This window comes from Chelonia mydas, chromosome 12 (genome assembly GCF_015237465.2).
Source record: "Chelonia mydas isolate rCheMyd1 chromosome 12, rCheMyd1.pri.v2, whole genome shotgun sequence".
NCBI classification, from domain to species: domain Eukaryota; kingdom Metazoa; phylum Chordata; order Testudines; family Cheloniidae; genus Chelonia; species Chelonia mydas.
The window spans coordinates 2,872,180-2,889,181 of NC_051252.2; the positions used below are offsets into that span (position 1 = coordinate 2,872,180).

General features: G+C 52.0%; 1 protein-coding gene across 2 annotated transcripts in view; it reads left to right on the forward strand.

Moving 5' to 3' along the window:
• The window catches only part of HYDIN (HYDIN axonemal central pair apparatus protein), a 446,380-nt gene that overhangs the window by 314,784 nt on the left and 114,594 nt on the right, over positions 1-17,002 (forward strand). For both annotated transcript variants that reach the window (XM_043526330.1, XM_043526331.1), the window contains exons 33-39: positions 1,066-1,193; positions 1,353-1,544; positions 2,528-2,677; positions 4,117-4,356; positions 5,067-5,235; positions 6,930-7,130; positions 8,729-8,899. In XM_043526330.1, coding sequence (XP_043382265.1) covers positions 1,066-1,193; positions 1,353-1,544; positions 2,528-2,677; positions 4,117-4,356; positions 5,067-5,235; positions 6,930-7,130; positions 8,729-8,899 — 1,251 coding nt within the window. The remainder of the gene's footprint in view (positions 1-1,065; positions 1,194-1,352; positions 1,545-2,527; positions 2,678-4,116; positions 4,357-5,066; positions 5,236-6,929; positions 7,131-8,728; positions 8,900-17,002) is intronic.

Consider the following 17,002-nt stretch of genomic DNA (forward strand, 5'->3'; position numbering starts at 1 on the left):
CCCCTTGCTACAGCTTGGCCTGTGGCCTGGTCTCCCTCCATCTGATAGCTGGAATGCAGGTTTGCAGCATGGGAGCACACAGACACATCTCGTTCATGACAGACTTGAGCACAGAGCTTATTTTGTTATTAAACCTGGGTTTTAGACTCACCTATAAGGCTCTGATTACTTTGTTCTGTGTATGTACAGTGCCTAGCACAACGAGGTTCTGATCTGTCACTAGGGGCCCTCGCTGCTCCGGTGCTACCAACAATAAATAATCATCCCCTTTTATAACACTAATGAAAATGTCTGGGTGTTTGTTTTCAATGTTTTGCTTTAAAATTACAGGATAAACCAGTTCTTAGCCAAGTCCTGTTAGAAAGCAGTGACTGTGCTGGGAGAAAGGTCCTTAAAGCCACCTCTGGGGTGTCTGGTAGGGAGCTGCTGATTGGAAATCTCTGCAGAAGAGAGTCAGAATAAGTGGGATTTCAGCAGCTGCAGTAACTTGTACCAAACACTTGGGATGCTAAAGTGCAAAGTGTGCATGTTACTTCACTGAGGGGCCTGCCCAGATACAGGCGGAGCAGATGGGTCTCTCCTGTGCTCTGTTATTGTGGGTCGGGGTTTCTGTTGTTTTACTGGCTGAATAGTGACGTGCATTGTCACACTCTGATGTGCAGTGCTTTGTATGTAAGGTTGCTCTTTGCATTAACAGGGATCACTCATATAAATCCCCAACCATGAGAAACTCAAGAGACTAGCCAGGAAGTGTACAAGTGTTCACACTGGCTCAGTTTTGCTGTGTTGTGATGAACATGTGTGTGTGTGTGTGTTTCTACTAAGCAGAATCAGAACTGCTGTGCTGTGTCATAGGCCCTAGTGCTTTCAGCCGGTGGCGATTCTCCTTTCCCTCTGGTTCCTGTGCTCTCGGAGCAGAGGGATCTGCTTTCTGTCACTCTGTCACCAGTAAGTGGTGGAGGGATGGATTGTGACAACTGTGAAGCATAGTTACACTACGACTCCCATGCATCATGCTTTCTGCAGACCGTAGGTTCTAAGTGGTTTTGTTATGTGGTGTTCAAGGTTTCAGCGTAGAACTGGACCGCGTGAAGAACCTGCCCTACTGTGAGACAGAAACGTTTGAAGTACAGTTTGATCCACGCAGTGCCAACTTGCCCTTGGGAGATGTGGAAGTGCTCCTGCCCATCAAGGTATGAGGTATTCTCCAGCCCCGTAGCCTTCACTCTCCATCCCCTGCTGGTAAAGGTTTGAGTCACTCTCTTAGCCCGGCTTCCCCAGCCTGTCACGGTTCAAGTCTGCAGTTAGTTCTCCTCCAGACTTCTCACCAGGGGGCTATGTTGTGTACTCAGGTTGTAGCTGGCCCGACGTTTCACATCTGCCTTCGTGCCAAGGTGACCATGCCTTCACTCTGCATCTCCAGCAACAAGCTGGAGTTCTCCTCCATCCAGTGTGGGCAGTGCCAGGTGGAGACCATCCAGCTCCACAATCAGCTGCAGATCACTTGCGAATGGTTCATCACCAGTAATGAGTGCATCAAAAAGGTAAAGCAAAGACAGCCAGTGACGTCCCTGCCTCCTTCCATTATCGCCACTCCCCATTGTGCCCTCAGGCCTCAGTTCCACAACCGTTATTGCACAGAGTAGCACTTACCTCAGTAGTGACTCAGTGAGTAAGGATTGTAGATCCAGGACCTACAGCAGAGTACCAGCCTGCTCCAGCCATAGAGTCAGCTTACTAGGCCGTGGATGCATTTTAAGACCCAATAGTCAAACAGCTGATGACATTTGCTGAGCTGATACATTTGAGCTGCTAATGTCAAAGCTGTGAGCCAAGTGGGAATTCCCTTTTTAAGAACATCATGGGAACATCATAGCGCCTTTCATGCTCTGTTCTGCAGACAGGAACTTGCTTGATTCATGAGCCCCATGTGTCATTCCTCAGACCAGGAGATGCAGGGAGCACAAGGCTGCCCAGGGGATTGTGGGAAGAAGGAATGATACTCTGGAGCACCTCTGGTAGCGAAGCAAGGGCCAGCATTGATGAGCTCTGAAGAAAGTCTCATGCAGCCCTCCTCAGCCACGGCTGGTCCCTGCACTAAGGGACTTTGAGAGAGGAGAGAAGAGGAGGAATTGCTCAGCTGGAGATTGGGGAGGAGGTGGGAGAAGGCCTGGTCTCAGCATCCCCTAGTCTGTTTTGAAATTCCCACCCATACTGTTTAATTCTTGTAACTATCATCAAGAGTAAAGTGCTGTAGCTAAAGGTTTTTGAACCTGGGTAATTGGAGCTGGCTCTGATTGTCTGGAATTTGTCATCTGTTTGCGCCTTGCCTCTCTACTAATTCCCTGGCCATCTCCTTCCATCATTCTTTATCCCCGGCCTGAGCGGTAACATGCTTCTGTGTTTCTCATTGGTTAATTGAAACAGCTGTTTCTGACGGGTTACTTGGCTGGTCCATGTTCTATGAAGGCTGTGGTTGTAGCCGTGTTTCAGGGTCTGAGCTAATCGTTTGGGTTTGGGCAATCAGGTGGATAAACACTTGCCAGCCAGCCTGCGGCGGAAGCTGCGTCAGGAATTCAAATCAAAGCCCCCTATCTTTGAGATGATCCCCTCATCTGGAATGCTGGCTCCAGGGGAGCGACTCAATGTGCAGGTCAAGTTTGCGCCAGTGGAAGAGGTGAGATTGTCTGGTAATTACCAAAGAAGGGGGAGGCAGTGTGGTGTGGTGGTGAAAACCCAGGGCTGGGGCCTCTGTTTCCCCCTTTGTGCTCCCAGAGTGCAAAGTACTGCTAGCCTACTACTTCTCTCTGACCCCCAAAGCCATCCCTTGGGTAAGGTGAATCAGGGTGACCACTCCGGGCCCCATGCTTAGGGCGCCCCCATGCTTCAGTGTGCGTGTGTCTTGCGGGGTGCACTAGGCCAGCCCAGTGGGGTGGAGTTAGGGATGCCTGGGGAGCCAGGCTGGCTCAGGGGGTGGGGTTAGGGGTTAGCGGTGGGCCTGGCACTGGCAGCAGGGGTTAGGCCTGCACTCCCCAGTGGGAAGTACGCGTTGTAGTTCTTTTTCTTGCTCAGTCTCTGGCAGCAGCAGCAGTGACCCCACCTCGCCCCGCTCTGCCCTGCCCCGCCGGCTCCTGGTGTCACCCGCTGCCACACCAGCCGCCAGCGTCCTCGTGCTGCCAGAACATGCCAGTGCCCGGCTGACCCCATCCAGTGCCCTTCTGCCCCAGACCCTTCCCTTTTCCAGGACCCCCCAGCACAGCGGGCCCCCTCGCCCCTAGCACAGGTGCAACCCTGTGACTCTCCATCGTCCTTTGTCCCCCAGCACTGGTGTCCCCTCCCCACACCAGATTTCACCTGTATAAAAATGTTAAGGGGGTCCCATAGAGGCTGATTTGTCCCAGGCCCCGCACCCTGCTAGGGACGGCCGTGATGACCCCCTTCCTATGGCTTTTATAACTGGGAGAGCTGCCCCATCACTCTGGGAGCAGCCTTTCCACCTTCAACAACACAGCTCTCCTAGACTCCCCATCAGTGCTGCCACCAAACTCTGCCTCCTGAGATAACTGTCCCATGAAGGGGGGAAACCCCAAGGGCCATCGAGCCTGGTAGCCTGTCTCTGACAGTGGCCAGTGCCAGATGCTTCAGCAGAAGGTGTAAGAGCTCCTTAGATGCAGGCTGATTCACCCCCACATAAGTCTCACCTGTTCTGAGGCAGTGCTGCCAGGCATTATGCTCAGGTAGTGCGGCTTTGGGCAGAGGTGAATCACTCTCTGCACTGTGTGTCATGGGAGCCTTTCTGTTAAGGCTACAGCTCATTTCCCCACTGGCTTTGTGTTGTACATTCACCAAGGACAAGGATGAAATCACCCAAAACATCATCTTGGCTTTGTTATACCAGTACCCAGATACAGTGCTGGGTCCTGGAACCACCTGGGGCCTGAATGCAAATACACTGAGATATGGGCCAAATTCACTGGTGATGTAAGTAAATGGGTGCAACTTCATTGGCCCCTAGGGCCTTGATCTCACATAGGCCAGTAGTGCACTTGGACCCTGTGTGTTTCTTTGGAGCAAGGGGCATGAAGGAATCCCACGGGTTTCTCTTTCTCTTCCCAGAGGTTTTACAGCAACCATCTAACAGTGAACATCTCCCAGAGCAGTGACCGGCTGTTGTTGCTTGTCTCTGGATACGGTCTGGAGCCACGGCTGGAGTTCACGCCCTCAGTGCTGGAGCTGGGGCCCCTGCTGCCATATGGTGTGGGGGATGAGGCAGAGGTGGTAGTGAAGAACCCATGCAAGTTCCCCATTGAGTTCTACTCCTTGGAGTTTGACCAGCAGTATCTGACTGAGGAGAGGGTGAGAGGAGAGGGAGTCCTGGCACCCCCCTTGTCACTTAAAACCTCTGAATGCTTCAGAGGTCCTGAAGTTCCAACTCTTTATTAAGCGGGACCAAGCAGTAGAGGCAAACCATGCAGGAGAGCCCAAAGGGCCAGCAGCTGGGATGCTGGCATTGAGGAGTAACTGCATTTCATTGCTTGCTTCCCAACTCCCATGGATTATCCCTGTTGGAGTCATTCCCTAGTCCCACAAACCCCTCCCTCCATGTGCTATTCCAGAGAAATGCCCTCTTCCCTCCTCCACTGCCCTGTGACACCAGCACCTCCTGGCAGAGCAATTGGGAGCTGGTGGGAGACCTTTCACACTGAGTCATCGGCCTCGCACCGGTGGGCAGGCTTCAAGTGAATGGTGTCATAGCAGGCCTCAGGTTGACTTTGATCTACCGCTGTGGGAGGAGGCTGTGGTCCAGCTCTAGCAGCCAGCACCTCATGTTACCCTGTAGCCCCATCCGGCAGATGCAGGCAGCTGCGCTGATGGGCTGCAGAGGGGTTTGGGGCCAGCCCAGTTCAGTTAGAGGGGAGGTCTCTACAACGCCTTTGTGGGAGAGAGGAGAAGGAAGAGGGGATATGAGAGGCCCCTGGGCTCTCTCTGAGGCACTCTGAGGGAGGAGGGAATGGATTCCTGGAAGCCTGTCCTATGTCTGTGGCTTCTCTTCTTTTTGGCCACAGATTTTGCGGATGCTGAAGGGCTATGATTCCCATAACACCCTGCTGCTGCCCCCTCGCATCCCAGGTGAGAAGCTGCCTCCAGAGGTGCTGGAGTATTACAAAGAACAGAAGAGGATTCCAGATGAGCTAGCTAAGGCCAAAATGATGGAGGCAGTAAGCCAAGAGAACGGTGAGGACTCTGAACAAAGTGCAGCTTGTTCTAGACTTTCAAGGAACAGAACTGACCTTAGCTGTGTCTAGGATTTTCCCCAAGGCCACATGTAAGCGGAAATGCTGGTGGAGGAAACCCAGATATCCACATGGAAACACCATACTGGCTGGCCTTCTTTAGCAGGCCTTGTCTGCAGCAGCCAGCAGGCCCACACCAAGCACTGTATGTACTGGTCCCAGTTCTGCTCTGACTTACGCTGGTGAATCTCCGTGGACTTTGATGGGTCACTCCTGACTGACAGGCTATGAGAGGAGACTTAGGCCCCATCTGCTCAGTGTGAATCAGGAATATCTCCACTGATGTCACTCCCCCTTTGTACAGCAGTGTAATGGACTGAGAGCAGAATCCAGCCCTTTAGACTCCTGTCACCAAAGACTCTAGTGTGTAGTGCCGGAGCCAGAGCCCAAATGATGGGATTTCATGGGCTCTTTTCATGCCCACCCAGATCTAGCTCTTCCCACCCATTGTTACCTTAAATAATAGAGTCATCTAGGCCAGGAGGGGCCATTGTGATCATCTAGTCTGGCCCCCTGCACAAGAGACTCCTCCACATCATGCCTATGTTGCAGAGGGTCACGGGGGTGATAGCCAGTGGATCAGTGGGGCAATGGTTTCACTGGCCCCAGACTGGCCCACTCTGCCCTGCCACTCCAAGCTCCACTGTGCACAGAAACAGGAGGATCCCCTGAGCGAGCTCCCAGAATCCTGCCTTCCCCTCACTCTGCAGAACCACATCCATCCTACTGCACCCATGCCCCTCCATGGCTGTGGAGGAAGAGCCCTGCCCCTCAATAATTCCGAGAACATGATAGGACACAACACATCTCTCAACAGAGACTTACCTGAACCATGTACAATTACATGTAACGAGTCACTACCATACTGCAAGTGCATGAGAGATACAGGCCGGCAAGCTTTAGCAATCTAGCGCGTGTATTTCCCCACTACGTTCACACCTTGAAGAGCAGTGCTTTTCAGTTCTGCTACTGGCTGATTGCTCTGTGTGCAGCAAATTCCTCTGGTCTGTTGAACAGGAATTCATTATAAAAATAGAAAAGGCTGACACACACGTAAGAATTACAAAGAACAGAAGCGGGATCCGCAGGGATCCAAGAGCCCCGAGAGCAGCCCAGCTTCCAGGGGGAGCTGTGCACAGAGCTGAGAGTCCAGGCTGTCAGCCCCCCACACTGCCCCTTTTACGTGCTTATCAGAAGAAGAAGGGCAGTGTGGCCATGAACCACCACAGTAATTACTGCAGTAGCTATAGACATGCCCAATGAACATTTGACCAAACATTCCTGCTGCAAGGGCTGTAATTTGCTGTTCATCATTTTGTATTATCTGCTCTCCAGCTGTGAAAGTTTCAGTCACCTGAAACTGAGGCAGAAATCATATTATGTGATTGATCAATCACACACCACGAAGAGTACCTAGTCAAAGAGAACCATTTGAGGAAAAGCCACGAGGTGAAATTGCCCTAGGTGCAGTGGGCGGCATATGGCTTGGGCATTGCCTGAACCTAGCTTGTACAGTAAGGCAATCACAAATGTCAGATGGTGAATAGCCAAGTCCCACCATGTCTTCCTGCACTCAATCTCTCCTCCCTTCCCTCCTCTTCCTCCCTCTCTTCCCCTCCCTCCCTCCCCGGCTAGATGACGAAGAGAACCCATCTCTCTCCGAGCGCAGAGTGAAGCAAAATCCTTCTGGGACCACGCGCACTGCCTCCACCGGGATCACCATCTTTCCCTCCACCTCCGTTGTTGAGGAAAGCCGTTCTCACAAGGTGGAGTCTAAATTTGAGCAGGAGGAAGAGGAGGAGGAGGAGGAAGGTGCTGAAAAAGGACAGGGGCTAGGTAACCACTCCCAGCTCTCCAGCAGTTCACCATCCTCTGAGGTGGGAATGACCCTGATAGAGGGTTCATGTATTCCCTGAATCATTTCACTGCAGACTTGGCCTCCTAAGCTGCTCCCATCTCTCACCTTCTGAAAGTCATCAGGCCTCAAATCCTCGCCTCCACGTCATGCCTATGTTGCCGGGCTGGAGGGTCACGGGGGTGATGGCTAGTGGATCAGTGGGGCAATGGTTTCACTGGCCCCAGCCTGGCCCCCACTGCCCTGCCACTCCAAGCGCCACTGTGCACAGAAACAGGAGGATCCCGAGTGAGCTCCCAAAATCCTACCTTCCCCTCACTCCACAGACCCACATCCATCCTACTGTACCCATGTGCCTCCCTGGCTGTGGAAGCAGAGTGGGATTTTTTGCTCTGGTTGTGAAAAATTCACACCCTCTCAGATCTGTGGGTTAGCACCCATGTAACGTAGTCTGGGATCCTTTCCTTTCCCTGGACAGGGTCCCCAGACTCTCAGCTGGACCTCTCATGATCCTTCCATTTGCCTCCATGTTAACTCCCCTTCTCCTTACAGTGGAACTTGCCACTGGGTCTGGAGGGCTGTTTGAAACTCTGCGTCACTCCCTCCACTTCTCTGTTAACCAGAAACATCACTACTGAGCCACGGGAGGTGCTTTTCCCCTGCCAATGCCCAGCTTCGCCATCACTCTCAGATCTGGACACTTGGAGACTGAGACCACCACCAGGATTTGAGTGTGGGTCTCCTGCATGGCAGTGCAGAGCATTCCAACAAGGGAAGCTCTGTCACTCTCATGTGTGTGGCAGCTGCTTACAGTGTCACGAGCCAAGATGTATGGCAATCGGTGGGCTAATAAGGGAAGAAGCTGGGAGCTGTAAAGAAGCAAATGATTGTTTGCAAACACTGCAGTCGATTCATAGAAGGGCCATGAAAATAATCTTCACAGTCAAATCTCCCTGTGTTGTGTTTCTTAACCATTTGACTGAGCAGAAGAGAAACCACTGAAAGAGGAAAACAGCTCTCTGCTGGAGATCATTAAACTGCAGAGGAATCCCGCAGGGCCTTGGCAGTCTGATTCCCATAGCGGATTATTTGCTTGGGCCACACATTCAATCCCCAGTAGTAGGACTGCATTAAATGTCTGTTGCTATGTGCCTGGTACTTATACTTCATACTCCCTGGGATCAAACCCTCAGGTGCTGCGAGGCAGTCAGTGTGATGTCATTTCCTGTGGTGCTGTTGGATAGTGGGGTGTATTGGGATGTGACAGAGCGGGCAGAACAATTGGAGTGTTTGTGGCAGACAGACTGGCTGTCCGTTCCCCGCTCTGTCACCACTTGCAGCAGTGAGTCGCTGTTCTGAGAGGACACCAGGGAGCGCCCAGGAATGTCTGAGCACCCTTAGCTGAAGGCAGGATTGAGGCCCTTAGTGTTACGCTAATCATGCCTTGTCCCCACTTGGCGAGTGTCCTTTTCCTGAGGACTCTCCCAAAGCACTGAGTGCACTCTCAGGGAATGGGGAAGGATTCTCTGAGACACTGGCATCTGGTAGAGTCATATGACCCCTTGTTTCTCTGTGGTAGAGTATCAGCGAAGCACTGATGGCAGCTGCAAGGAGGCTGTTGGAGAACTAGACAACAACCCCATTTCCAGAGCCATCGCACGCCACCTTGGCATCGATATCTCTCCAGAAGGTCGTGCAGCCAAGAACCGCAGAGGCATTGTCATCATAATCCATGGCGCTCCCCTTACAGGTGCAGAGACTGTTCTCTTCTGGCCAGAAGGATGGTAGGGGAGGAAGGGAAAGGCAGGAAAAATTATCTCAGTTGCTACGACAATGACAAATTCTTTCTGATTATCTTCACCACGTGGCCTAGAGCTGGGTAGGAGACAAAGATCCAAACCGGTGGTAGCTGGGCCGGAGATGGAGAAAATAAAAGTCCCACTCGGAGATGGGAAGTTGGGCCTGAGTCTCCCCGCAATTACCCCTATATCTGACATTAGCATAACATCGTTCGCATCAATAGAGTTAGTTGTGATTACACCAGTGATGACACCTGTGTGGGAGGAGAATTTGTTTGGCAGACATTAGGCCACAGTGGAGCAGACATGGCAGCTCCAAACCCTGGAAGTGGAGGGCCCCATCTCTGGGGAAGGGAGCTGGGGAGGATTATGCGGAGTGCACTTTGAATTTTCCTTTCAAAAACAAACAAACAAACGCCCTTTGACCCAATTTGTATCAGGATCAGCTTGGTGACAACAAACTACACCCCATCTAGTGGGGAAAGACATCTCAGTGTCAGCTGGTCTGAAGAGAGGTGTAAATGGTGACGCATGGACTTGGCATTCCATGAGTGTGCAAAACAGGACTCACTGACATGGGGGAAGAAGATAGGCATGTACAAGAAAAGCAGCTAGTGGAAGGCTATAGAGATAAAGCCTCCCCTGGTGCTTTGTCTAATGCTCTAAAGGACATCATTTTTCCAGACCCTCCCATCTTCCATAGCCTTGTGTGTAAGTTACACTAGTTCTTCTTGGAGTGCTTGCACATTTCCATTCTGATTTGGGTGCGTGCATGCCCGAGCACAGCTGTTGGAAATATTTTCCCCTAGTGGTATCCGTCAGGTCAGCTCTGGTGCCCCCCCCCCCCCCGCTGCCGAATGTTCATAGTGCCGATATAAGGGGCCCTGCCGAGCGCACGCTCCTCACTTCCTTCTTATCGCCTGTGATGGCTGTTGAAACTCCCCTCTCTCTTGGCAAAGCATTATAGTGGTTTTCTCTGCATCTAGTTGTAAATGGTCGTTATGAGTTAGATTAGTTTTAGTTTCAGAGTAGCAGCCGTGTTAGTCTGTATTCGCAAAAAGAAAAGGAGTACTTGTGGTACCTTAGAGACTAACAAATTTATTTGAGCATAAGCTTTCGTGAGCTACAGCTCACTTCATCGGATGCATTCAGTGGAAAATACAGTGGGGAGATTTATATACCTAGAGAACATGAAACAATGGGTGTTACCATATACACTGTTATGAGAGTGATCAGGTAAGGTGAGCTATTACCAGCAGGAGCGCGGGTGGGGGGGGGAACCTTTGTAGTGATAATCAAGGTGGGCCATTTCCAGCAGTTGACAAGAACGTCTGAGGAACAGCGGGGGGTGGGGGTGGGGGGAATAAACACGGGGAAATAGTTTTACTTTGTGTAATGACCCATCCACTCCCCGTCTCTATTCAAGCCTAAGTTAATTGTATCCAGTTTGCAAATTAATTCCAATTCAGCAGTCTCTCGTTGGAGTCTGTTTTTGAAGTTTTTTTGTCGAAGAATTGCCACTTTTAGGTCTGTAATCGAGTTTTAGTGTGTTAGAGTAGGACACCTCTCCACTTTCAGAGATGAGGTCCCGCCCTCCCCCCGCCCTGGTATCGGAGCATGCCTCGGTCGCCGTGGTTCAAGGCTTGCTCCGCCTGTGGGAAACCTGTGCCCACCAGTGACCCACATTAGAGCTGCCTCGAGTGCTTGGACAGATTGCTGCCAAATCTGTCGGAAGTTTAAACCCTGCATGCAAAAGGACCAGGCAGCGAGACTCAAAGTCCTCCTAATTGAGGTGGTGCGAAGACTGACCTCGGAGCTGAGATCCGGCTTGGCACCAAGCACATCTGCTCTGGTGCATAGTGCACCTCGGCTGATATAGAAGAGGCATCATAGTCACCATGAAAAGAGCCATTCGCTGGCACCGGAGGGAAGCAAGGAAGGAGACCAAGACAGAGCAAGCCCTGGGGCAGGCCACTCTCCCTCTTTGGCACAGCAACAACCACTGCTGCCAGCAGCCACACCAGTACCGCAAACCCCACAAAGGGAGCAGCACCGCCCCGCAGCACCGTGCCGAGCAATTTGCAGTCCCTTCCACGCTGGAAGTGTATGCAGCGGAGAGACACTTGTTGACTCTGCCAGTACCAGGATCACCTGGCAGCCAAGATGCAGCACCTCCGGCACCACCCACTAGTTCAAGAGCGGTGCTTAGACCACTTTCCCGGGGAAAGCCTATCCTGATCCCTTCACCTGCGACATCGCTGCAGCACTGTTCCCCAGCACCAGGAGAATCGGCACCACCATGGTCTCCCCGCTCCTCGTCGTTCCTGGTCCTCTTCAAGGTTGGACTCAGGACCCTGTTCCATGCACTGATGGGACCATCGGGGCTACAGACACCACTCCCCGTGCCCATCGGTGACCCTGGGAGCTCCAGGTGCAATGTTGTCACCAGAGCACCTGGCCCATTTATCCATGGGAATCGACACCCATGCAGTGGCCTTTCTGGAACCCTGTGGGTTTTCCCTGAGCCAAAGCTCTAGCTCGTGGTGCTCCGACTCAGTCATACAAGAGAGTAGGGTGCTGCTGGTGCCTCACTGAGGGACCCTGGAACCATCAGCTGGTACAGATGTGGAGGGCTGGCCCCGGTACCAAGCCAGTCACTGGGCTCGGCACACAACCCAATACCGATCCCAGTGTACAATCCAGTACAGAAGTCAGTGCTGATCAGCAGGCACAGGTTCCCCAGGCAGAGGAAGAGCTGGAGGTGGGGAAACTTTTTAGGCCCTTTCCTCTTCTTCTTCACCTGAGGAAGAAGTGGTGTCAAAGGTGTCGTCTCCTTCTCAGGGCGATTTAAGGGCTCACCAGGACTTACTGAATCTGGTGGCGTCCAATCTGGGCTTGCAGGCACAGGCCATCGAGTAACCACCCCAAGGCTTCCTGGGCATCCTGGCAGCAACAACGCCCACAAGAGTTGCCCTTCCACTGCGTGAGGCGATTATGAAGCCCATCAAGGTCCTCTGGCAGACCCCTGCCTCCCTCCCACCCACCGCCAAGAAAACTGAACAGAAATACTTTGTGCCTGCCCAGGGCTCTGAATTTTTATGTTCTCACCCTCCCCCTGGGTCACTCATGGTGGCGGCAGCCAATGAGAGGGATCGTCAGGGCCAGAAGAGACATACATCAAGGGCAAAAGACCCCAAAAACTTGGACCAGCTTGGGAGGAAAGCATATTCAACAGGAGGTCTTCAACTTCGCATAACGAACCAGCAGGCTCTGCTGGGTAGCTATGATTTTAAATATGTGGGAGACTATGAGCAGATTTAAAGACAAACTCCCCCAGGACAATCAGCAGGAGTTCTTGGCCCTTGTGGATGAGGGCAAGTCGGTTGCCAGAGCCTCCCTGCAAGCAGCCTGGGTGTGGCTGATTCTTTGCCAGAGCCTCCCTGCAAGCAGCCTGGATGCTGCTGATTCTGTGGCCAGATTGCTGCCACTGTGCTCAGAAGCTCATGGTTACAGACCATCCTGGCTCCAGCAGGAGGTTCAGCAGACTTTGCAGGACTTGCCCTTTGAAAACCCTTCGCTCTTTTCAGAGCAAACAGATGCGAGGTTCCATAGCCTTAAATACTCCACGGTGACACTAAAGTCCCTGGGTTGCACAATCCTGGATCGCTTAGGAGACCATATAGGCCCCAGCAATATGGCTGCTACTTCCCCCAGCAGCCACATCATGATTAGAGGAGGAGAAGGAACAGGGGGTTTGCATGCAGGCCACCTCCATCCTCCTCCTACACAGGGCCTTCTCAATCAGGCCTATGCCACTCAGGCAACTTGAGACACTCGTTTTGATGAGGTGCTCAAGGATGGCATACCAAACCCCCAGATTCAGGATCCATCCCCTATTTTCTCCAACCACCTTTCCCACTTCCTCAAGGCCTGGGAACGGGTTACTTCCAACCGCTGGGTTTTGAGTAGAGTCGGGGTATACCCTCCAGTTTATTTCTACCCCTTCGTCCCACCCACCTTCCCCATTCCTCTTCAGGAACCCTTTTCATGCGCTTCTTCTGGAGCTAGAATTGCAATCACTTCTCCCGGTGGGATCCATGGAAGAAGTTCCGCTACAACTAAGGGGGAAGAGGTTCTATTACCACTACTTTCTGATCCCCAAAGCCAAGGGAGGTCTCATGCGGATCCTGGATCTGCGTGGACTCAACCCATACCTAAAAAAAGCTGAAGTTCTGCATAGTCTCCCTGGTGTCCATTATCCTGTCTCTAGATCTGAGGGATGGGTATGCCGCCCTCGACTTGTGTGACCCGGAGTCCCAGGGGAGCCAACAGGTCACTCAGGGTGAACTGAAAAGAATGGGGCGGACAATCCCCAAAGCTGCTGGATATTCCAATACTTAGATTCACCAAGCCAGCACAAAACAGCCTCTATAATACCTCACTGGTTACCCAGAAGCCAATAACACAGTTCTCTTAAAGTAACCCAGCCTCAGGCCTCCACCCAGACACCCAAGTCAAATATGATGAAGATTACTGAAAATCTTATTCATCATATAAAAAAGTTCTACCAATCCCAAAGGATCAGACACATTACCTCCCAGGTTGATGAATATTCCAGATCTTATCTAAATATACACTTATGACCAATTCTTATTAAACTAAACTAAATTAAACTAAAATTTGTTAAAAAAGAAAAGAGTATTGGTTAAAAGATCAATATACATACAGACATGAATACAGTCATGTCTGTATGTATATGTATGTAGGTGTTCATGAAAGGCCAGTCCTCAGCGCAAGTGGAATCCAACATTGCACTCATACAATCAACCTTCCCAGAGCTGGGTCTTCTGATAAACGTTCAGAAGTCAACCCTAACGCCTCTTCGAAGAATAGAGTTCATTGGGGCAGTTCTCGGCTTGACATTGGCAAGGGCCCATCTTCTGGAGGACCGTTTCTGATCAATCTCATCATTAATTCACTCCCTCCAGGCACTTCTGACTATGACCATTAGAATGTGTTTAAGCCTACTTCCTGCACATACATAGTACAGCATGTGAGGCTGAGAATCAGACCTCTCCAGGCCCGGCTGGGCATGGTGTACTCCCCTTTCAGACATCTGGACAGAGTCCTCAGGGTGCTGCCTCAAGTCCTCAACTCCCTGGAATTGTGGTTAGTCTGCAGGGTGCTATGCAAGGGAGTGTCCTTCACAAGGCCCCTACCGTCCGCACATCTGGTCTCCAGTGCCTCAGTGCTAGGTTGGAGTGCCCACGTAAGACATCTGAGGACACAAGGTCTGTGATCCCAAGAGGAACTTTCAGTCCACATCAATATCAGGGAACTTAGAGATCTCTGCCTAGCTTGTCAAGTGTTCCTGCCCCATATTACAAACAAAACAATCTCAGTTCTCAAGGACAATACATCAGCCATATGTTACATCAACAGACAAGGTGGGGGCCTACTCGTCCCCTCTTTGTTGAGAGGCGACTCTTCTATGGGAATTCTTCATCACTCATGTGATTGAGCATCAAGAATCTTATCTACCAGGCATACAAAACCAGCTCACAGATCACCTCAGCAGGTTCTTTTCCACTCACCACGAGTGGTCCCTTCGCATGGATGTTACATGAGACCTCTTCCACAGGTGGGGGTCTTTGCCACTTGCGCCAACAGGAAATGTCAATAATTCTGCTCCCTGAGGGGCCACAGCCTGGGGTCCATCACAAATGCCTTCCTGCTAAAGTAGTCGTCCCACCAGTTTTACGCTTTTGCACCCATCCCTTTGATTCACAAGTTGCTGACAAAGATCAAGCAGGACTGGGCCTGAGTTATTCTAATAGCTCTGGTTTGGCCCAGATAGCACTGGTACACCACACTCGTTCAGCTGTCCATGGAGGTACCAGTCAGCCTGCCACTCCACCCAGACCTGATCTCCCAGGACCCAGGGAACTGTTCTACCCAAACGTCAGCTTCTTGCATCTGAAAACTTGGAATCTTCATGGCTAAACCCTGATGAGTGAGCTTGTTTGGAACAGGTGCGTAAAGTCCTCCTAGGCAGCAGAAAACCCTCCACAAGGACAACTTACTGGACTAAGTGCAAGCGTTTCTCCCTCTGGTCTTCCCAACGTGGAGTGTCCCCTGTGGAGGCTTCACTACAGCTCATCTTGCACTACCTCCTATCTCTGAAGAAGAAGGGCCTGGCCCTCTCCTCAATCAAGGTCCACCTTGCAGCCATCTCAGCAATCCAGCCGAAAATAGACAATAGGTGGGCCTTCCCACATGAGGTGGTAATTCGCTTCCTTAAAGGCCTAGAGAGGCTATTCCCACAGATAAGGGATCCGTTTCCCCCATGGGATCTGAATCTTGTCCTTTCGAAATTGACGGGGCCGCCTTCGAGCCACTAGCAACATGTTCACTGGTGCACTTGTCTTGGAAGGTGGCGTTTCTAATGGCAATCACCTCGACCAGGAGAGTGTCAGAGATTCAAGCACAGCAGAGCCTCCTTATACAATCTTCTTTAAGGACAAGGTGGAGTTACTCCCGCACCCAAGTTTCCTTCCCAAGGTGGTGTCCCAGTTTAACTGCAACCAACCTATTTTTCTAACAATTTTTTGCACTAAACCACATGCAAATGGGGAGGAACAACGCTTGCACTCTGTGACGGGGCAGAGTGGCCCTGCACTGGTACCGCAGGGGTTAACCCTTCCTTCCTGGCAGAGGAAGCCCCGCCCCAGAAGCCCTGCTGGGCATGCTCCAACTGGAGAATAGGTATAAAAGCCTGCAAAGGTGGTCAGTCTGGGCTGACCACTGGAGGAGAAGGAGGCACACCGCCAGCTCCTGAGGAGGGATGGCCAACGCTCCAGGATCCAGGGGCCAGCCAAGCCGGGATGCACCTGGCGTCCCAGACAGAGGTCCTGACCGGAGGGGACGGACTGGAGGACCCCCCACCCCCGGAGTGGAGAACACGGTGGTGAAGGTAGGAAGTGACACAGGAACTTTAGAGACAAGCAGCATTAAAGTTGCACTGACGCTTGGCGTGTTGCGGGCGGATCCCCGGAAACCCCACCAATAGGAGGGCCCAGGTCCCCCTACCACTTTGAGCATTGGGATACACTTCCCCGCCTGAGAAGGGGGAGCTATGGACTCTGGCCATTGGGCCACCCTGCCCTGAGATGCGGGGCGAATTGCATGGACTCTGGCCGCTGGGCCACCCTGCCCTGATACGCGGGGTGAGTTGCATGGACTCAGACTGTTAGGTCCCACTACCCCGACCAAGGGGCGAGCACAGGGAAACCGGCCATTGGGCTGCATCGGAACGCCCTTAAAGGACCGGCATGGAAATGTAAGAGTGGCGAGGCCCCAACACCCCATCCGTCCCTGTCACAAAGGGGCACTGGACCTGTCACACACTCCTTGGACGTTAGACGAGCCCTGGCATTTTATATCGAAAGTACCAAACCATTCAGTAAGTCCCCGCAACTCTTCATAGTCCCTAGCCTCAGCAGCGGCTTTCCTGGCCCAAGTCCTTATTCAAGATATCTGCAGGGCAGCAACCTGGTCCTTGGTACATACCTTTTCTACACACTATGTCATTACCCAACAAGCCAGAGATGATGTGCAGCTTGGCCAAACGAAGCTCCAGTTGGCTTGCCCTTGAACGCCGAGCCCAGTTTGAATGGACATGTGCAAGCAGCTGAAGAAGGAAAATCAGTTACTAACCTTTCTGGAACGGGTGTTATTCGAGATGTGTTGCACGTGTCCATTCCGAGACCGACCCACCGGCCCCATTCTCTGAGTGGCCGGTAAGAAGAAACAGAGGTGCACGGCCACCAGGGGACACCAGAGCCAACCTGATGGACACCACCAGGGGGAAATTCCAGCAGCTGCGCTCCGGGTGTGCACGTACCCAAATCGCAATGGACTCGTGCAACACATCTCGAAGAACACCAGTTATGGAAAGGTCAGTAACGGTTTTATTTGCACACTGTTCAGTGCCAAAGCGGTGCTAGCTATATCACTTCACCACTAACACGGCTTTTCTTACCAGCCTGACTCCA